The sequence below is a fragment of the Hesperophylax consimilis genome, chromosome 5 (assembly GCF_061612785.1).
Source record: "Hesperophylax consimilis isolate HC1 chromosome 5, BYU_Hcon_1.0, whole genome shotgun sequence".
Taxonomy (NCBI): domain Eukaryota; kingdom Metazoa; phylum Arthropoda; class Insecta; order Trichoptera; family Limnephilidae; genus Hesperophylax; species Hesperophylax consimilis.
This window is the reverse complement of record NC_142840.1, coordinates 14,428,116-14,451,380: the sequence shown is the minus strand read 5'-3', so window position 1 is coordinate 14,451,380 and position 23,265 is coordinate 14,428,116. Positions and strand designations below refer to the sequence as shown.

General features: G+C 35.6%; 1 protein-coding gene across 1 annotated transcript in view; it reads left to right on the top strand.

Moving 5' to 3' along the window:
• The window catches only part of LOC149423568 (fat-like cadherin-related tumor suppressor homolog), a 525,483-nt gene extending 502,421 nt beyond the window's left edge, over positions 1-23,062 (top strand). Inside the window, exons 27-41 of the mRNA XM_089631647.1 lie at positions 679-981; positions 1,427-1,663; positions 2,490-5,287; positions 5,676-5,928; positions 7,510-7,692; positions 8,141-8,305; positions 8,612-8,772; positions 9,250-9,349; positions 10,560-10,777; positions 12,391-12,556; positions 14,039-14,200; positions 15,365-15,463; positions 16,019-16,309; positions 19,876-20,055; positions 22,022-23,062. Of these exons, the coding sequence (XP_089487773.1) occupies positions 679-981; positions 1,427-1,663; positions 2,490-5,287; positions 5,676-5,928; positions 7,510-7,692; positions 8,141-8,305; positions 8,612-8,772; positions 9,250-9,349; positions 10,560-10,777; positions 12,391-12,556; positions 14,039-14,200; positions 15,365-15,463; positions 16,019-16,309; positions 19,876-20,055; positions 22,022-22,167 (5,462 nt within the window). The 3' untranslated portion in view covers positions 22,168-23,062. The remainder of the gene's footprint in view (positions 1-678; positions 982-1,426; positions 1,664-2,489; positions 5,288-5,675; positions 5,929-7,509; positions 7,693-8,140; positions 8,306-8,611; positions 8,773-9,249; positions 9,350-10,559; positions 10,778-12,390; positions 12,557-14,038; positions 14,201-15,364; positions 15,464-16,018; positions 16,310-19,875; positions 20,056-22,021) is intronic.
• Positions 23,063-23,265: the final 203 nt, after the last annotated feature.

Here is a 23,265-nt window from a genome sequence, read left to right as displayed (position 1 = left end):
GCACGATCAACTGAACCAAATACTTAAGTCGGGCCATGTCAAGAGTCAGAATATAAGGAGAGTTTGTATGATACAATGGATAATGTAAAAGAAGCACGGAGTGTGTTCCAAGACCGAGTTGTTTGGCGGTCCGTCCTCTTTACATACCCCTGTGGAATAACGGCATTGGTGTACAAATGTTTTTAGAGACTGTGAAAAATAAATAAATAAACAATTATTTAATCTGTGTCAATAAATATTTATTTAATTTAACTTTAAATAGTACATTACATGTGCAGAGGTAACATATGTGCTAATATAAAAAGCACACAATAATATTGCAATAACGTTACAAACTAAGTACAGTAAAGGTATTTAAAATTACAAATTAACCTTAAAAAATTACAAAAATTAAATATTGCACTTCACATATTTCGTCACTTCTTTTTTTAAATTTAACACTTTTCCCCTTATTTTTTATTAGTCATTATTTCTTGGTAGAGGTTCACCGCTCTATATAGTAATGAGTTCTGTGTTTTTCTTGTAGTCTCTGCTCCTGTGTGTTTACTCCTTTCATTTGGTTTCTTTTGTTACGAACTTGCTGAAAAGTGTTAAAACTTACTTGTTTTACATAGTCCTTACCTTCACCAGTATCGCAAAATGTGCGTAGCCTTAAACATTTTCTTTTTTTCTTTTTAGTGACTGCACAAGACCGAGATTCTGGTTCTAACGGAGAAGTCCGATACGCCCTTGGTGCGGACATGGAAGAATTGGGCAATGTGTTTGCCATCGATCCCTATACTGGTTGGATAACTACTCTGGTTGATCTGGATCGGGAGAAGCACCAGGATTACAAGTTTCAGGTCCTGGCCATGGACAACGCACATCGCAAGCATATCACAAATACATCTGTGATTGTCCGGCTGAAGGATTATAATGATTGTCCACCTGTGTTCACTAAGACACACTATGTAGCTTCAGTCAATGAAGATGCCTGGCCAGGTAAATTAAAAATATTAAGTCATAATACATACATAATTATCATGTTTATAGTGAAGAATTTTTCTTCAGTTTTTCGTCTCGTTTATGTTACTAGCCATATAATCATATGGTGGGTGAATATTGTATGTCTCAAATGTTGCAGACATTACTAACCCCTAAAGCCTCTGACAGTTTGCAATGTACTTCTCTTAAGTGAATTGTCTCTTTAGATTGCTCTAAAATATTTTCATTTTACGTTCAATTCCAGATAAATTCGCTGTTTTTTCACATTTTTCAAAATTAAGTACTGTTTTTGGATGACATTCAAACTGACAGACCAGCCAATCAGAGAAAGGCGAACAAAACAAGTTGTGCCGAGTTGAAAATGTTTTGTGTTTGATATTTACATCTGGAAGATTTTATTGTCAGATTCCTTATTAATTTATGAAAAATGATTTGTCAACAGGCACGGTTGTTCTTCAGTTGGAAATAACAGATGAGGATGCTGAAATCACTCCTGTGGAGTATTACATCACTTCTGGAGATCCACTTTGTCAATTCCAAATCAGATCCACGGGAGAAGTTTATATTGCCAAACACCTGGATAGAGAATCCATCTCCAACTATGATCTAGAAATCATTACCACAGACGGACGGCATTCTGCTACAACTCAATTGTCCATTGAAATTTTGGATGCCAATGGCAAGTACATGTATTATTAAGATTTTGTTATCCGTGGGATTTCACAAGAATTTTTTTATTAACTTATATACAGGCACCTTCCTCTTTCATTATAAATTTTCACGTTTGTCTTTTTTTGCATTAACTCCGCACAGGAGGCCCCGAGGAAAAATATATCATATAAATATAAAAAATATGTCATCTTTGGGGATGCTGTGCGGAGGGGTTTTTGAGGATATGAAGGAGTGAACATGGGTTTTGAAGAGATCCATGTTGTAGGACCCATTTATCACATGAAATCGGTCTGCGTGTTTCCCGAGTTTACACCATTGCGAAGGGATCAACTACCCTAGTTCCTCGGAGCATCTTCCATTGAAATAGCGGTAGAATAGGGACGAAATTCTCACCTGATGTCTGTGCTCTAATGATTGTAATCCATTTATTATGATAGGAGAATCTATTAAACGGGCCGCCCGTTTCTGCAAGTGTTTTGGGGTTCCAGACCATAGGGGGCTGTGAAATTCAACGGTGGGGCACACTTGCTATTTATACATGATCAGCAGTTGTGTACTATTAAAATATCTGCAGGCTCTGTACAGTACACCCTTCTGAGAGACTTCGATGGAGTCCCCGTGCCTGATCTGGTCACTTAGAGTTACCTACGCACACCATGCTATAACTTTATGTTCTTTTCAACTTTAATTTTGACATTTTACATCCCTGACTAACCTTCAAAACTGTAGTATTTATTTGATGGTCACATTACATAGTTCATTTTAAATTTCCATGGTAGGTACAAATTATTATTCAAGTAACACATTCTAACTATAAATTTGTATCCTTCCAGATAATCCACCATACTGCTTACATCACCGATACAGACACACCATATCCGAGGGTGTTGCCGTGGGAACTTACGTCCTGACTGTCGAAGCTAAGGATGATGATCAAGAACAAAATGCTAAACTCAGATACTATCTGTCAGGAGAACATGCCGAACATTTCACAGTGGATAAACAGTCGGGAGAAATAAAGACTGCCGTGCCTCTTGATAGGGAACAGTATTGGAAGTATCAGTTAATGGCACATGTTCAGGATAAAGAAAAGTCACTTTGGGAATGCTCGTCAGAAATAGAAATGCTTATTTCTGATATTAACGATAATGCACCACAGTTTTCAATGGGTCAATATAGCGTGACCCTACCTGAAGATGTTGAAGTCGGTACCCTTGTGACTAAAGTGCATGCTTCTGATCAAGACCTGGGAATCAATCGTAAAGTCAGATACTCTCTAGTGGACAGCTTGAATGGACAATTCTTGATAACAGCGGACAGTGGAATTGTTACTGTGGCTGCTCCGCTCGACAGAGAAACTGAAAGCTCTTACAGTTTAGAGGTGCGAGCTACTGACCTTGGAGCTCCATCGCGCTGGAGCCAGGCTACCATACAACTTACTGTTTCAGACATTAATGATAATCCACCAGAGTTTGCCACTAAATTCTATTTCGCCGTCATTCCTGAAATAGACTCAGTCGGTACTGAGGTTGTAAGAGTTCTGGCAACCTCCAAGGATGTGGGAATTAATGCTGAAATATCCTACTCTATTGTTGGAGGAAATGAGCACAAGAAGTTCACCATCGACTTGAAAACTGGAGTCATTTCAATATCTGAACCACTGGACTACGAAAGAGCCAAAGAATACTTCTTAACTGTTCAAGCTAAAGATGGAGGAGTTCCCCCTTTGAACAATCTCTGCACTGTTAACATTTCTGTAACAGATAGTAACGACAATGCTCCCATATTCACTCAAACTTCTTATAATACTCGAATCAGGGAAGATGCTGAAATATTTGACAAGATTCTTCAAGTGACGGCCAATGACATTGATAGTGGATCTAACGGCCGCGTTTCATATTCCATAGAGAGAGGCGATCGTAATGTTCAATTCTCTATCGATTCTGACTCTGGGTATATTTCTGTGGCCTCACAGCTTGATAGAGAAACTCAGTCAAGTTATGTTCTGGAAGTACATGCCAAGGATAATGGTATTCCCGTGATGTCTAGCTTTGTTATGGTTAATATTGAAATATCAGATGCAAATGATAATCCACCACTATTCTCCCAGTCTAACTATACTGCAGTGGTTCAGGAAGACAAAGCACTTGGCCACATGATCTTGAAGTTTATTGTGCATGATGCCGACGCCCACCCCAATGCCGCTCCTTATACATTTGATTTCATCACTGGAAATGAAGCAGCACCATTCAGACTGGAACAGGATGGCTTCCTCAGAACAGCGACCAAATTCAATCATAAAATTAAAAATCATTACGTTCTGCAAGTACGTGTGTTTGATAATGGAAATCCACCCCTGTTTTCTGACGCTTGGGTTGTTATTAAAATTATAGAAGAGTCTCAATATCCACCAGTCATTACGCCCTTGGATATCAACATCAATTCTTATATGGATGAATATGCTGGCGGAGATATTGGAAAAGTATTTGCTTCCGATCAAGATCCATATGACACTTTGACTTATTCCTTATCTCCGACAAGTGATGTCCAATATCCAACTCCTGACTTGTTCCAAATTAATGAAAATGATGGAACTCTAATAGCTCTACCCCGACTGGACATCGGAGATTACAGGATAAATGTAACGGTTAGCGATAGCAAGTTTTCTTCCTCTACAATTGTTAAAGTTAACGTCGAGCTTATTTCAGATGAAATGTTGAGGAATTCAGTCGTTATACGATTTAGGGAAATTCTTCCTAAAAACTTTGTACTTAGCCATAGGAAAGGTTTCATCAGATCTGTACGAAGCTCCTTGAACTGCCGTTTGAAAGACATAATCATCATAAGTGTGCAGCCTTCTGCTGATGATGTCAATTTGATAAATCACAAAGACAAAAGATCTGCCAGTAATATCTCATTAGAAGAATCCTACAAATTGAACAGAAACAGACGTCAAGTAATTGCTCATGATCTGGATGTGCTGTTTGCAGTAAAAAAATTAACACCTCAAAATACACCAGCATACTATTCATCTGATGCCATTCGTAAAGCGTTGAATTCAAATCTTCAAGAGTTAGAAGAGTCAACCAAGCTTGTTGTGGAAAAGATAGTTCGCATCAAGTGCAGCTCACATTATTGTGCTTACGGGGAATGTCAGGACCGAATCATTCTTGATATCCATAAAGTGACTGCCATTTCTGCAGATGTCACGAGTCTAGTAAGTCCTTATCACCAGCACAAGCTGGAATGCAAATGTCAAGACGGATACGGTGGAGATAGATGTGAAACTGTGCTCAATGAATGTGCAAGAAAACCATGTCCCGATCACAAGAAGTGCTTCCCAGATCAAACATCTCAAGGCTTCACCTGCCAGTGTGTGGAGGGGCAGGGGGAAGGAAAGTGTGAAGCAGAAATGCCAACTTTCAAGTGCTACGGAGAGAACTGTTTCCGCCCCATCAGCCCTGTATTCTTTGGAGGGAAAAGTTATGCCCAGTACAAAGTGAACAAAGAGAATGTTAATGGAAAACGTTTGTTAGAAGATCAGCTAACACTCTCAATGCGACTGCGTACAGTGAATCCATCAGGGAATCTAATGTATGCCGCTGGAAAAATCGACTACAACATCTTAGAGGTTTGTAGATTTTTGGTTCAATGCGTTAGAATAATATAACTTACCTACAGTAGAACCTCGTTAACTCGAACCCCGATAATTCTAAAAAATCTGTAATTCAAAATTTTTGCCAGTGAATATGTGAAGTCATTTTATTATTTGAATTTACTTTAAATACCTACAGGAATTTGAAGGTGTGGCCGCAGATACTTTTTTCTTTCTTAAAAATTCCAAAAAGGTACATGGGAATTTGTTGATTCAAAATTTGGATTTCAAATCAATACGTCAAAACATCCGGTGAATTACAAGTTAACGGCGTTCTGCTGTAATAAAAAAATAATCTAAGTTCTGTTTGGTGTCAATCTGGCATAATTTGATAAGCTTTATTCTAATAATTTTGTGCTTTCAGATTGTGAATGGTATAGTCCAATACCGCCTGGAATTAGGATCTGGAGAAGGAGTAGTGCGTGTTGCCTCAGCTCGAGTTTCCGATGGGCGTTGGCATGAGATCCGACTACAGAGAGACGGAGCCAGTGCCAAGTTAACTGTTGACGGAAGACATGTGGCCCATGGATCAGCTCCTGGAGCCAACGGCATCCTGAATTTGTACTCTGATGACCTATATATCGGAGCTGAAGTGCGCCAACATCCTGTGATATTAGGTGATTATTTAATAAGTTTACAGAATTAAACTAAAACAGTAAATTTGGTTTGTAAAAATCACCTTGAAATCAACCGATCAATTGTCAATTATGTATACGGTTTGTAGACATAATCAATTCACCTGTTGATTCACCAGCTTTACAGAGCAATAACCCGTAAAGAATCCCATATACATAAATTATATTCATCGAATACAAAATGAATTCATTAAGTTTCTCCAGTTCGAATAAATATCATTGTACACTCCAACCTCTGAAATTAAGGCAAACGGTAGCCGACACCATATTCATGTATGAAATCCTAAATATTAAAATGAGTTCCCCAAACTCATGTCTCAAATTAACTTTAACACCATCTAAACGTACCCGCCACACCAAACTATTTTACACATTATACAGCAAACCGCCGATTTCTCATCTCCTCCAAACGTTCAACAATCTTTTTCGCAGCTCGACTACCGATATATTTTTCGACTACCTACATACCTTAATTTAAGAAAAAAAACATTATTCATAACTCGCAACTCTCCATTACATAAAAAAATTCAGACACATAGGTGCACATACAAGTTCACACAAATACACACTTATACTTCGCTCCTAAAAAGGGCATTAGTAATTAAATATGTACATCACATATTTTTTTAAATATTATATCATTTATCTTTATCTAAAACTATTACCCGCCCTGTAAAATGTGTATAATCACCAGAATTTTATAGAGACATGTTATTTGTGCCGATCCGAGTAATAATTTCTAAAACCTTGTAAACTGTTAACCCCACATTTTAATTATGTACCGTTTTCTCCTAAAATAATAAAAATAATTAAATAGGTTAATGAACTAACTAACCATCACGCCGTTTCTACGACAGAGAGGGCACGACACAGGGGTAGGCAGAGAGGATAGACCTCCAAACATTTCAGTCTTGGTCTTTCAGTCTTTCATTCACATGCATACATCATCTCATACATACCCTTCCTTTATTCTGACTCTCTGACATGGCCCGACTCAAGTATTTGGTTTACTTGATTGCTACATGTCTTCCTCAGGCGTCCCCGTCTTCTTCTACCATTCATGTTCACATCATATATTGACCTTACACTCTTTTCTTTGTTCCAAACCAATTTTTAATTATTTTTCTTAATTTTACTCATTATGCTTACATCAGCTTTTCCATCTTTGCGAATCTCCACATTTTTCATACATTCCTTCAAATTACTACACATATGCCTCAGGGATCTCATTTCTAAAGCATTCAATCTACTTTCAATCTTCCTCTGCCAGTTTCATGCCTCTTTGCTATACATCAGAAATTGCAAAAGCAAAATTTTGCTGATAAATAGTTTTTGGTTTTTTTTTTTAATTTTGTCAGCATATTTGTAACCCGAGAATAAAAAAAATAAATAAATATACATATTTATAAAAATATACATTCTTTTGCTGAAACATTATGTTTGTCTCACTTGCCACATAGGCCCTGCACCTTGCCAAGTTACTATTGTTATTTTTCCTTTATAATATACTATACATAAATAGAATTCCCATTCTAACTGTTATTATTAAACTTATGGGCCTAGAAGACGTGTGCCGAGGCTTCGTGGGCTGCCTGGGCGACGTGCGCATCTCCGACGAGCTGGTGCCCCTCCAGAGCGGGGGGGCGGCCGGAGCCATCATCTTGGCGCGGCTGGCCAACGTGGAGCGCAGCTGTCCCGCCACCCTCGCGCAGCCAGGGCCTTGTGGTACTCTGCCCTGTCAGAATGGTAAGTTCAATACCAAACATTCTATAGCTGCCCTAAATTGATGGGAATCTTGATGCGGATTCTGGATCCAGAACGCTGCATCTTAACAAGCCCATCCGTGGTAGTGAGTTTTCAACCCCTTTTTTGACATTACATAGATCATTAACAGTCGCTTTTCTCCATCGTAGTATGGTATGGTAATCTAACTAAACTTACTATGTAATCATCTATATTGAATAACTATGCATTAACATAGGTGGTTATTCATTCCAATGCCGCCAATACTAGGTTGGTATCACTATAGCAGAGAGAAACGCTGGACACATGCTGTTTTCAGCAAAATAAATGACTCTCCGTAATGGAGCAATCCACCTGATTTTGTTACTTCTCTCCTTTGTATTGAATGCTATTTATCAATTATTCTAAATTCTACCATTACCTGTCACTTAATACGTATTCTATGTTCCAGGGGGCACATGCAAGGATTTGCTCAATACCCTGGAGGAGGGGGAGGGGGCAGACTACGAGTGCCAATGCCACGACCGCTTTACGGGGCCCCACTGCGAGCTGGACACGGACCCTTGTGCCTCGCAGCCCTGCCTCTACGGAGGCCTGTGCTCGCCTATGCCGGGAGGTAAATTCATGCATTTTACATTTGCTCTCCCGTAAGTAAGGAGAATTACTTCTAATAAGATTTAAAAAAAACACATCAATGTTGGCATTGCCCTGGAGCCAAACTTTCACTGAGGCTATTTTTACTATTTTTGAGGCTACTTTATTATTATTTATTTACTTTTCCAAGTGTAAAGTTCCTCCTAACCCAACCTTTCACTCATGGTGTCATTTTTGATGCCACCCATCTTATTTAGTTTATTTTCCTCACGTTAAGTTCCCCCAATGAATCCATTCACCATGTGAATATATGTATGTTCCCTTGTAGGTGAATTTGACTGCATCTGCGGCGGGGGCCTGAGGGGGCGGCGCTGTGAGGTAGGACGATGGTGCGGCGGCGGGGGTCCCTGCAAGCACGGAGGTCTATGCGAGGAAGGGGATGCGGGACCCACCTGCAGGTGCCATGGGTATTATGGGCCGCTCTGCGAGGTAAAGAATATTTGTATTGTTTTTCCAGCTCCATGACAAAACAGATCATCAGAGAAAAATTGAAAAAAAACCTTACCTAAACTAACCTAACAATGTTTTGTCAATGTTCCGTTTTATCCGGTTATCTGTTTTCCACATCAATATTTTAGTATCGGTAACAGTATTTTAGTATCGGTGACAATATTTTGAGACTCTCAATTTAGATTACTAACTCTTGAGCAACAATCAATTAGCTTTACATTTTGTGGCTCTTCAATTCTGGAGAACAATTGAACAGTTACCATCAAGTTTTTCACCATACAATAGAAAAATACTATGTATTTACATTGTTGATACATGATGCATAAGTGAAAGACAGTACTTGCCCTCAATACAATTTATCTTGTACATAAAGCCAACATAATAAGGATTGATTATCTGTTTGCAGGTTAAAATAACAGTCTTCTGTGATAATTATCACATATTTTAATCTTACAGATGGACATTGACGAATGCAAAGGAGATCCTTGCCTCAACGGGGCCACATGTATAAATGAACCGGGAAGTTTCAGATGTGTCTGTCCCCCTGATAAAACAGGTGAGAAATAAAACACTCTAATATGATGTTACCGTAGATATCATCACAATTTCCAACCTTAAGTGGAACTACGCTGGGCATGGGACACAATTTACAGATGACCATTGAATCAGAGGATCATCAGATGGCATTTTTAATTGGGAAAGAGAAGCAGAGGTCACCCACGAACGAAATGGACTCCCACGAACGAGAGTCGCCAAGGAATGGCAGATCTATCAAATTTGGCAAGGCATATGTTCTAATCTGGATGCCAGAAGTCTCATATTTATTATCGTTGTTATCCAGAAATTCAGTTGAATTGACCACATTTGTATGCATACAAATATGAAATCAGATAGATTACCACCCGGGTTTTGTGGATTCAATCCTCTGTTTACATTTTCTGCTTAATATGATGGTAGTTGGAGGAATTCTAATATTTTCATGTTATGTATGTATTCGTAAATTGGTATTGTTTGTTTTTCTTTAACCACTCAGAACATTAGAACGTCAAAAGACGTAAATATGATAATAGCGGTCAAGACATTAGAACGTCTTTTCACGTAAACGCGCGAGATTTTACAAAAATCGATTTATTTCCATCACTAGTATACGGATTTCCATGATTTAAAAAACAGAGTATCGATAATGAATAACGCTACGCGCCTATATTCAACAATATCTATGGAACGTAGAACTGTATTATCTAAGCCGATTGAATCTGTCATCTTGTTCGTTCATAATTTATTGTGTTTCTAAATAATTTATTAAAAATATTTTAGTTTGGACGGTTAATATTTTGAGGTGACTAATAGTTTTTAATTATATTTCTTCAATATATAAAGTGTTATTTCTTTATGATACTCAGAAAAAAGTACATTACTCACGGCTTTGAAATAATGGTTATCGATTCTTACATATTTTTGACGTTTTCATAAAATATATATTTAGAAACGCAAATATTTACTTATAACAACACAATGCAATAGTGGATTTCATAATCTTTCCAAAACATTTTTTAGAATGAGGCTACGTTTCCCAAGACGTGAGTTATGATGCTTTTAGCAAAACTCGTAAATAACACAAAAATTATCACGTTTTGACAGTTCTCAAAGGAACACATAGTATATAAATGTCTTTGTCTGAGAGGTTAAACAAATATTCTAAAAATTAAGTAAAAGAATCATTTTGAATGTACGTGCTGTATACAATTATTTTTGCTTTATTTCAGGTGAACACTGTGGAAATCCTCTGCACTCCAACGCCATAATATCGGGAGTTATATTTGGTGATGAAAAGATCTGGTGGGTGATTTACGGAGTGGCCGCTCTTATTCTGGTCGCATTCATAGGCATCATCATTTTCTGCTTTGTCAAGAGGAAGAGGAGGCATCATATTCCAACAAAGAATATGCTTAATTCTGCCATACCAATGCAGGGGATTAATAAGGTTGGATATATTGTTTTATTCATTATTTTCACATGGGCTTTTTAAGTATAATTTGCACTTAATATTTTTATTGAATAGAACCATCCTTACGGATACTATTAAAAAAAAACATTTCTCTGAATATACGTAACTATTCTGGGGAATTCACTGCACAATTTACAAAAACATTGCTTTGCAAAAGTCAAGTAAGTTATTACGAAAATGGATTCAGCTGGTGCACGGTGAAAATACAAATTATTACAAGGAGTCATAGCCATAACCAATTAGGAATATGAAATGGAAATCCTTACTTTTAGATTTTTCCTTTACATAATATTATTTATGTTGACAATGAGCCACTTGCATTAATTCATTGTGAAATCATATCCTAGAACATCGGTACAGAGTAAATGCATTTAATTAATTTTTACATTTTAACATGCAAAAAACAGTCCAGTGAAATTATGACTACCTTAAGTTGAACTGCAGTGTGCAGTGTGTTGTGTTATGTTTCATGAGTTTTTAATGCATTTTGTTAATGTCCACGCAAATTCCAATAATTTTTATGTACAAAAGTTGCCCAATAAGTTTTATATTTTATTCTTCGGTAAGGTTATTTAGCAAGAACACAATTTATCATCATGTAAAATAAGGGCTTTGTTCAATCTCTCTTTGAAAAAAGACCAACTCCCTGTCTTATGACAGAAATTCACAAAATTATTAAAAATTCCCTCCATGGAAAAAAGAGCTGAAAGAATTTATAAAAAATATCTTATCACAGCGCTTCTGTGAAGTTGCACTCCAGAGTAACCGACGTCTAACAATAACGACAAATATCTGCAGAAGCGTATAGCTGTTCCCATAGTTTTGCTTCTAAGCTCAATTGCTGTAGCTTCTTCAATATTGCGATTCCAAATATCATCAAAATTATCTTCTTTTGCATATATTTTAAATCTGTCCGGGCTGCGCCAAATATGAGGTATTGTATTTTAAGCGTGTAGGTAGGTTTTGTCCTTGTGTTTATTCGAGAACTGATGAGACAACCTTCCATTCCTTTATATAATCTCTGCAAGCATTCTGCCTTGCTTGCACAAATCCTCTTCACGTACAGAGCATTTTTACTGTAGAGGAGGACTATAAAAGAATGTGACCAATTTTCCAATGTCTTTTTTCCACTACTTATCAGTTCATAATTTGACACGTAGAGGTATTGCTTTGCTTAAATATTTTTTCCAACTAATAAACGGTCACTTATCTAATAATGAGATACTGGCCCAATTAAATTTTTTTGTACCAGAGTCTCACTCTCGAGGACGTCATCACAATCTTCTATATAGTAGAGCAAGCCGCACTAATTTATTAATGAACTCACCTGTGGGGAGAGCTACGTGCTTTTTGAATGCGGTAGATAAGAAATTAGATTTATTTTTTGTGTCCTATAGCGCGTTTGCGAGATTTTTGGCATTGCATATACACTGCATGAATGGTACAATTATAACGTCTTAGGCTTTATTACCTGTAATTGTTATAAATAATGTACAAATTATATATAAATAAATAAATAAATAACACATGAATATGCTATTTTAATCCTCAGTGTAATATTAATAGCAGTTCTAAATTAAAATTGGTAGAAGCTGTCCAATCTGGAGGTGCAGCGCGGGGTGGGGGCGGGGGTGGGGGGAGAGCGCCCTGCCTCGTACGCGCCCGCCTCCTCCGTAAACTGCGACCTGCTCCACGCGCCCCACAACAACATGGTCATCAACAACCTGGACACCCTGCGCAGCTACGGATCTGCCGGTATGTACATAAATTCATTTAACACCACTAAACCTGATCTATGTGGCTTTCGCAAATGTGATACATCTCCATGTGATTCATATGTAGTTCCACTAAAACTCATATATTGTGGCAACACATGCCACGTGGTGGGATAGATTGAGTAGAAAAGGCAGGCATTGAAATGGTTTACAATTGATGTGTTTCAAACTCCATCTCATTTGATGACTATCTAATAGACGATCAGCGTAGAGGAGTCAGAGGCCATATTTTATTTTGAAAATGCAAACAACTGCTTACCTACCTATAAGATTACTTAATACCCATGAGATATACCCCTCAAAAATACCTGCTAAAGATACCCATCAAAATTACCCATAGAAAATTCCTATGAAAAATACCTACTAAAAATACCCATCAAAAATACCTACTAAAAATACCCATCAAAAATACCTATCAAAAATACCTGGTAAAAGTACCTATTAAAAATATTTAGTCCCGGAATAAAATACTCATGAGTATTTTGGAACCAGGTATTTTTGGAGATCTGTCACAAGTACAAAGTATCGCATGGAAATACCCGGTACTTTTACTGGGTACGATAAATACGCCTCACCTCTAATTCCTACCCACCCCATGTGCATTTTTCCTTCCAAGAAATTCCTCTCCTTCGCTAAAAAGACCCCTTATACGGCATCCCCAAAGATGACAAAAGGAATTATTTTCCTCCGGGCCTCCTGAGTGTAGCTAATGTAAAACATTATTTTGACTAAATAGAAAGAGTTTAAATCACCCCGCTGCTAACACAGACTTTTTTTTATGAAGTAACACCTCAAAGGAGTTTTACAAAGCTATGTATCCAAGCAACCGGCGCTGATATTTGGAGACAATGTATAGTGTCTTTGAGGAATTTCTAAATGGTGTTAAACAATAATGGACAATAATTATTACAATTAGATTTCCGATTATATGCACTGTCAAAATGACAAACTATCAATGCCAAAATATGCCCAATATGACCATTTATACTACAAATCTAATTTTTTTAAAATTTTCCAAAGGAACCGGTTCCAAAATAACCCCTTTCCTCAGAAAATACAAAAATATTGACCATTCCTAATTTGAACAGCTCATATTTTTAAGAATAAAATGGTTGAAATATGCATTTGTGATGGAAAATATGCAAGACGCATATTACGCAAATATACATGTCTGATTCGGGGGTTTAGGATCATATAGGCCTATTTACAAAAACATGGTTTTGAGAAAAACGCAAAAAAAAGATTTAAATGCTCATATGCCCAACTGTATGCCCAACTGATATGCCCAACTGTATCTCTTAAACACCTGCATGTACGAGATAGAGCTTCATGTCACAAATAAATATTATGGCATACCGAAACCAAGCTTAAAGCAAAACACCCGTTTTTGCAGCTAGGCCTCTGTGATTCTGACCCCGTGAATTATTATAATAACTTTGTTAAACTTCAATCTTTTCAACAGGAGATGATCTGGAGATTCCGCCGGAATACTTGAAGAATCTCAACCGAGGTCCCGTCCAGAATTACACAGGATCGGCTTGTGTAGACGCAGATTCTCTGCACAAACCTTCCTGGTCGGACCAGATGCACTTGCAATCCTTCCAAGATAATAGAATTAAAAATGGTAAAATATTTTAAACCCATATTAAATATTATCATTTGATAATCTACCCTTCTTAGAATAAAAATTTCAGAGATTTTATTTCATTCGCTGATTTAGGAAAAACTTTCATAGTTAATAAAACAAATTCACTGGCTGCAATGCCCTGAAAGAATAAATTTTAAGATCTGCTTAATGACCTTCGAAGCATTGTAAGCCTGTATATTGGAACTATGTGTCTGACGAAACTTAAGTGATAAGATAGTTTTCTCCAAGGTCAGCAGATATACATGTTAGTAATCGTCTAATCAAACTTTCTAGGTCAAATTGAGCCGTTTACTATGATCGCTCTTTTCGTGTAACTGGCCCACTCATTTAGAATAAATTTCCCCCAGCTCTTACTAATCTCCAGAATTTGGCTGAATTTAAACGGGCTTTAAAAACAAAATTATTTTTAAAATCTTACCACTCTTAAATCTTAACTTCTTTCAATATTTTATAATTCAGTTTTCATATTCTCAAACTTTGGGTAATTGTTTGTTTTCCAGTTGCCTCCTTACTGTACCTTTTTTAAATGTCTGCTCAGAAGTTGCTCATTTCTGAACTGCCTCCTGTTTTATATTATGTTTTAGTTTTAATTTTCTTGTTTTGTCCTGTCCTGATGTTATTGTTATTCTTTGTTTTGTCATTGCTTTGTATATTAAGTGTTATATTATTAGATAAATATTGGGTAAGGCAAACTGTAAGAATAATTTTAAGAACATGACCACTAATACTAAATTAGCATTTTTAAGTTTGTTATAGTAAAGCGCACTTAAAGTGAAATGACACTAAACTGCGCTATATAAATGCTACGATATTATATTATTATTAATAATTAAAATAAAAATCTTTGTTTTAAGACTTTCAAGGGACTGGAAATAATAAAAAATGTTGGTATACCTAATATCTTGGTTTTAAAACTATTTGGATTTTTATCTGGGATTTTTTTGTTTGTTTTCAAAGTAAAATCAAACTTTTTAAGAGTTAAAATTTTGCGCGACGGAATCTTATATGTATGAGGTTCCTACTGTATGTACTATGAAATTTTGAATCTTGACTCCTAATGCACCCTCTTTGTTTTACTTTTATTTCTATGAAGTTTTTCCGATTGTTTGTTAATAACATTAATTTTTGTAATTATTTCAGATCTGAAAGGCAACAGTGTGAGTAAGAGTGAGCCGCTGAACAGCCCTCAGAGAGGTACGCTAGCAGGTAGGATAGTACAGGACCCTAGGATGCTTGGTGGTTAGTCTATTGCAAACATGTTTCCATTATCAATCATCCTATCATCTTGTTGCTACATAATTATTCATTTTACTACCCAATTCACAATTACTAAATCATTGCATTTTTAAATAAATTATTGACCTTTTGATGGTTGTGAAAGGTATTCATTCAATTTCCACGCAGTCATGGATGTATTTCTAATTTGTTCTATCTGGGACCGCATAATATCCATTGTCACCTCTCTCTCTTTCACATAAACGATGCATGTAACAGAGATGTGATAGTGCAGCTCTCGTTGATAAAACCGTAACTAAACCACTGTACAAATCAAATTACTTCTGTCAATTATTTTTTAAAGAACTTTTACTTCTCTGTTAACATTTCAAATAAATAATAACAATGTTCTAATGTGATCCTTTTTGCGTTCTCACAAATGCAGTTTTCCTGAAATGATTACCTTTCAGAAATAGACCGCTAGAGTCTACAATTATCAGAATCATCTTTTATTTTAGATTCAGAAAAAAGCTTGAAAAAAAATTCTTTGTATAATAATACGGTGATGAATATTTGTAGGTTATCACTGGGATTGCTCCGACTGGTGTAACGGGGTAGGAGGAGCACCCCCACTTTCCAACATCACCGAAGTACCGGGCAGCGAGGTTCCTGATTCCTCGAGCTTCCACAGCAACGAGAGCAACGAATCCCGCCACGATCGGCCCAGCCTGTCCATGGCTGGGGGCACCCTGACCCACGGCCAAGCGCCCCCCAATGGGGACATGGCCCCCCTCAATGAAGAAGAATCCTCTTATGCTGCTGATGAGGATGAAGGAGATATTACGGACGGAGTTTATAAATTCAATGAAGGTATTTCAAATTCTGTTTAGATTTACGGTTTTGGACAAATACAATAAAACCTCAGTTTATCATGCTGTATTTCAATTCAGCACTTCACTCATTTCAATTTAATGTATTCGCAGATACATATATTCATAATTATGTATTCGAAATTGCATTTTGAATGGTTTTATTTCAAATTATTTTGTTGTCATTGCGCTGATATAAATAAACATGGAAAAATGAAGGTTTCAATGTTTTGTAATCATTTTGATCTATTATAGAGAAATAATTTTACTATAAATACCTACATTCTTTGTATTTTGAGAATGCATTGATAAAAAAAAAGTTTTTACCTAGTTTTAATAAATAAAAAAAATACTTTCAAATAATTTACTCCATTAGTCAAGATTTTTTTATATTGACACAACTTCAACTAGAGTGTTTTTCAGTTTTTATTATCCTACATTTTAAATTTTGTCTGTAGATAATGATTTGACGATACACCCACAGTCGTCAGATAATCTTGGTGATGGTTATATACCGTAAGTACGCCTGTAGTGTGAATGCAAGCTCTCTTTAAAAACTTACCCCAGAATAATAACCTAAAAACTTCAGTCTGTGCACAATAACATACTTCCTTCTCTTCAGTGTGATCTTGGTGAATCTTTAAGTTAGTGCAATATAATATAATCTTCCTAGCATGGTTTGTTAGCTAAATAATACAGCAATTGATGATAACCCTTAAGAAATGTGATATGAGTGTAGTGTTATTTTATCATTGATTTTCGGGCAACCAACATCATAATATTATTTTTCTAATGTCAGTTATATGCATGAGCTCTTGACCTAAAAAATGTTTTTCTTAAGATCTTCAACTTAGGTTAATATTAATATTATCTAGTCATTGTGGACATCAAATTTCTAAGAGTGTAGTGTGCCTGTGAGATAACCATTAATGTTTAGCTCTAAATTCTATCAGAAAACATTGCGTAAAAAACTTTATAGAATGTCGTAATGTATAAGTATCAAACACTCTTGTCTACGTTTGCAGAACAGAACAGAATATTGTACTGATAACTTGTTAATTAGAAATTGGAATGCTAGGACTTGTACAAAGTATACAACCGTTTCATACATAATATACAAAAACATACTCTGGTTTCAATGACAGTTAGAAGATAGAACTCTGTCTTATGTTGTATGTCTTATCGAATCTGAATTAAATCCAAGATTAGATCAGAGAAATGACAGGAGAGGAGAATTATGATTTACAAGAACTTATGTGACCAAACGGAGTGAGTAAACACATGTTACAACTTCACATCCATTTTTGGTTCACTTCGAAATCGCATCGATTTCATTCATTCGGTTTCATCAATTATTTATTATTTTTCTAAATTCATTTGCAAATAATTGCATCAGTCGTCTGGTTACCCTATCAATTTTCTCAGTAACTGAATGTGGTTACTCGGAAGTTGTTGCTCCCACACAAGGGAAACAATATTGTAAAAAATAACAATAGTGTTGTTATTATTACTGTTGTTTTTATTTTATTGTTGTTCTAGGGTGTAAGTCAGCCTTAAAGTTAATTTTTTTGCAAAGATTTGTAGGTAAGTATGTATTTGGAGCACCACACCGGATAATTATTTTCGGCTACCACTACATTATAATTAATTACATTTTCTTTTCTATTTCACAATAAGTCACCAAACTTCACTGCCATTGATTATGAAAGGAATTTCCTTTATTCAGACATTTCTTACATAAACCATTAATATTATAACATTCTACAATATGCCTGGCGCATCATAAATAAAGTTTGCTGCTGATGTAATACTGTTCACATTTCTTCCATAAAACATAACCATTAAAAAAAGTTTACATATAAATTTCTTATAGATTTTTAAGTTTCATTCAATAATTTTTGTAGGTGAAAAGTTTAAATTTCAATGCCTGTTCTAGTTTTTTCAGTGCCTTGATTTTGATGTATTCTACAATATTTTTAAACTGCCTATACGATTTTATTGAAGTCACTTAGATATGTGTAATCAAGGTGTATCATGACATACCTGAAAGACTTAACCAGTGATTCCTGAGCTTATTTGTTACCTGTTCCTTGTTCGCCCTTATTCAGATAGCACCCTTACGCGGCGCGGCGTATTACGTGAATTCAGTGGCAAAATAATTAAAACATATGTATTTTTAACAATTTAAAAAATATATTTTTGTTTTTAATTTAAAAAAATGTCATCAGACAGCAGAATGACATCTACATTTTTTACTCGAAATAAGCCCAGGAGTCCGATAAACCCTGTAAACCACTATACGATTATATTGAATATGTTACTTTTAAAAATGTTTTAGAGATTATATTGAAGTAATTTAGAAATTCTGTTTATCCTGCTACCTATATACAAAGGTAATTGATGTCCCACTCAAACTACCTATAAAATTAGGTGTTATTGAAGTCAACCTACCCGTAACTGTCTACAAAATTCTATTGAACTCACTAAGATATCTCGTTGGCCATATGACATTGCTCTATTGAACTTACTTAGATATCTCGTTTAATGGCCATATGACATGGCTCTATGAACTCACTAAGATATCTCGTTTAATGGCCATATGACATGGCTCTATGAACTCACTAAGATATCTCGTTTAATGGCCATATGACATGGCTCTATGAACTCACTAAGATATCTCGTTTAATGGCCATATGACATGGCTCTATGAACTCACCTAGATATCTCGTTTAATGGCCATATGACATTGCTCTATTGAACTTACTTAGATATCTCGTTTAATGGCCATATGACATGGCTCTATGAACTCACTTAGATATCTCGTTTAATGGCCATATGACATGGCTCTATGAACTCACTTAGATATCTCGTTTAATGGCCATATGACATTGCTCTATTGAACTTACTTAGATATCTCGTTTAATGGCCATATGACATGGCTCTATGAACTCACTTAGATATCTCGTTTAATGGCCATATGACATGGCTCTATGAACTCACTTAGATATCTCGTTTAATGGCCATATGACATTGCTCTATTGAACTTACTTAGATATCTCGTTTAATGGCCATATGACATGGCTCTATGAACTCACTTAGATATCTCGTTTAATGGTCATATGACATGGCTCTATGAACTCACTTAGATATCTCGTTTAATGGCCATATGACATTGCTCTATTGAACTTACTTAGATATCTCGTTTAATGGCCATATGACATTGCTCTATTGAACTTACTTAGATATCTCGTTTAATGGCCATATGACATGGCTCTATGAACTCACTTAGATATCTCGTTTAATGGCCATATGACATGGCTCTATGAACTCACTTAGATATCTCGTTTAATGGCCATATGACATTGCTCTATTGAACTTACTTAGATATCTCGTTTAATGGCCATATGACATTGCTCTATTGAACTTACTTAGATATCTCGTTTAATGGCCATACGGCATGGCTCTATTGAATTCACTTTGATGATCCATGCGGAGAGAAATATGTTTGTTAAATAAACCCATAACATCTCCTGTATTTGTATAATTTAGTTCTGTGTTCTCTCCCAGCGGCCAGTTTTCTGATCCATCCGAATACATACCTGCCCCGCTACGTGCACAGCTCCGAGGGCGACACAGGGGCAGAGCAGGACACCGATGGGGGGACCGGGGTGGAGTCATATGGCTTCCCCTCAGCACGAAGGAGACAGAACTATAAGGACGAAGATATCAACTCCATCATCATGTTCGGTGAGGAACAAAACTTATAATATAAAGTTTATTTACCTTTTTCATAGTAAATCTATAATTTGGATGAGTTAATTAATTAATTAATTCTGTATCTTTTTACTAAAATAACACACACAACTTGTAAAATCGTAGGTAAATGCAAAACAACTGCATTTTGCATTATTTTGATGGTTTGTAAAATTAGAGTGAAATTAGAAGGAAACATAAATTCGCAAAGGTATCATGTTAAATCCCTGCAAACCATGACCAAGAACATAGAATAAAGAAGAACACAAGAAGTGCACAAGGCGTGTTTCGTTATCCAAATGTAAATATAAGCCCAAGTTGGTTTTTCACCATATAATAATAATAATAATAACATCTCATTTATATAGCGCAGTTTTGTGTTACTTCAAGTGTGAAGTGTGAAGTGAAATAACACAAAACTGCGCTATATAAATGTAATGTTATGTTCGTTCAAGTGTGAAGTGAAATAACACAAATCTGCACTATATAAATGTTGGTTCCATGATATTTCATCAAAATGTCAATTAAACACACCTCTAAAAGGTGATATAGAGTCATTAAAACTGATGAAACAAAAACTAGGTAAAATAGTTACCTATGTAACCTATTTAACCTAGTTTTGGTTTCATCACTTTCCATGACTTTATATCACTTTTTTTAATGTTAATGTTATATTATTATTATCATTATATGGTGAAAAACAGTAATGTATGGAAATATAGGCCGAAATTGGGCTTATATTTACATTTGGATCACGAAACGTATTTTGAATGTATTAAACAATCAAATACGTATTTTGTGTCATTAATCTATCTATAAAAATGAATGTTTCTTTGTTTGTCTCCTATAGAATAAAAAACTACTGGACCGATTTTGCTGATAATTTTAGAGTATGTTCTTATTAGTGTCAGGAGTATTTAGAGAGTGGTTTCAATGGCAGAAAAAGTCTTATTGCATTATTTATGTCGAGTCAAATAAAAGTCGATATGATGTGATTTTTTTTAATATGTAGTAACAATGTGGTATACAGTAGTGGACGGCATAAAAAGTCAGGGACGCCCGAGGAAGGCGTGGCACGATTAAGTGAAGCAAAAACTTGTAAAAAGTAAACTTTTTCAATTCTTTAGATTATATCCACCTCAAAAATAGACCCAGTTTTCAGGTACACTAGAATTCATAACCTCAAAACTTTACTCCAAACCATTCATAACCCCGAGCAACGCCAGGTAAACGTCAGCTAGTATAATGTAAAACAGAAGGCAGTTTATGTTCAGGAAACCGAAACCAAACAATTACTGGAAGTTTGAGAATATGGCTTATCATAAAACATTGAAAAGAAGTTAAGATTTATTTATTTTTTAATTAATTTTGTTTTTAAAGCCCGTTTATTCAGCCAAGTTCTGGAGATTAGTAAGAGCTGAGGGAAGTTTATTATAAATGAGTGGGCCAGTTACACGAAAAGAGCGATCATAGTAAACGGCTTGATTTGACCTAGAAAGTTTGATTAGACAATTAGTAATATCTAGATCTGCTGACCTTAGGGTAAGCTGTCTATCACTTCAGTTTTGTCAGACACATAGTTCCAATATATAGCTGGCACCATTCCTTCCATGATTACGAAATTAAAATGGGATTGCGATATACAATTTCAGTCAAGTATATGAGATACAGACCATGTGCAAAATGATCTAAAAACCAAAAGGTAATATGTCAGTGGTACATTTGTTTCCATTTAAATTTATATAGAAGGCACTTAGTTTATTCTATGACCAAGAATATGCCAAAATAAGTTGTATAATGCTGCACATTCTTGCATTTTTCACCAAGATAGCAAAATAATAATTTTTATTGAATCGTACTCCAGATCTCATTTTATTACCCTTTCCCATCGCATTTGAATGTTTTATAAGAAGGTTATATGATTACATAACACTAATGGTTCTGTTGTTTATATTTTCAGAGGAAAGGAATTCGCTTCTGGGAGGGTCTGTAAGCAACCTTTCTGTGAATGTTTGCGAAATAGAAGAATCGGAGAGCGAGTTTGAGTCCGGCAAAGCCAGTGATAAATGGACAAGTAATAATGGAGTGCAGCACACCTCCGTGTGACACAGGACATTAGCCTCTCTCCTCAAAGGGGCCTCTGAAGGTCAAATGTCAAGACAGGTCGTGTGAGCCATGTTCTATTATTGTGCTAAATGAATTGAAGTGAAATGTGTCAAAACTGTAGATTGTTAGCAGTGCCAGTTGCCTTAAAATGTTTATGTGGTATTAGTGGTTATAAAAATCATCAGTGTTATGGATGACGTAACTGCTGAATCTTTCAGGTCACAATATTTGGTTTACTTGACAATGTCCGTGGATTGGAATGATTCGCCCATTAGAAATTCTTGTATATAATATAGAACTTGGACCTATTGTAGTATTTTTTGTTAAAAATGACGATTCTCAAACTGTATTTTTGTCTGGATGTATGTATTTATGTTGACCTGAAAGTATTACTGGGCTTCATATAAAATATTTTTCCTAATTCCAGAAGTCAGGCCAAAAAGCCTGTCGACCAATAATTGTATAGAAATGTAAAACGACTCTATTACAACTATCATTGTATGAATGAGAGTAACTCTAAGCGTTGTTTTAAGACGAGACAGGATATTTGAATATCGCAATGTCCTGAAATATGGTGCTCAGAATTATAGTGTCATATCAAATACTACGATTCTACGTGATTCTTTTTGATTAAGTGATCCTTTATTTATTTATGCTTTCTTACTTCAACGGACGTTTATATTTTAAGGGTCAATATTCCTGTGTGTATATTAAATTATTATTTTATTCAATTAAACTATCCTTTGTTTTTAGTAGGCGCAGACTGCTTAGTTTTTTAATTAATATTCATTAATAATTTTGTAATCACTTTTTTATACATGTTTACTTGTCTATAAATTATTGTAAGATAATTATATGTATTTAGGATACATAAAATAAATGAAATTATTTCATATTCTTGCCTTTCTTTTCGTGTATTTATAAACCCCCTGATAATATTTTTTATATCTCTAAAAATTATTCACATCATACCTTCGTGGTATGCTGGTAAGTATGTACATAAATGATTTCCTGGTGAGGAATTCTCAGTGAAGGATATCTCAGAATGGTCCAATTGCTGCACCACTTTACTGTTTACAGCTGCTAATATCCACGGTG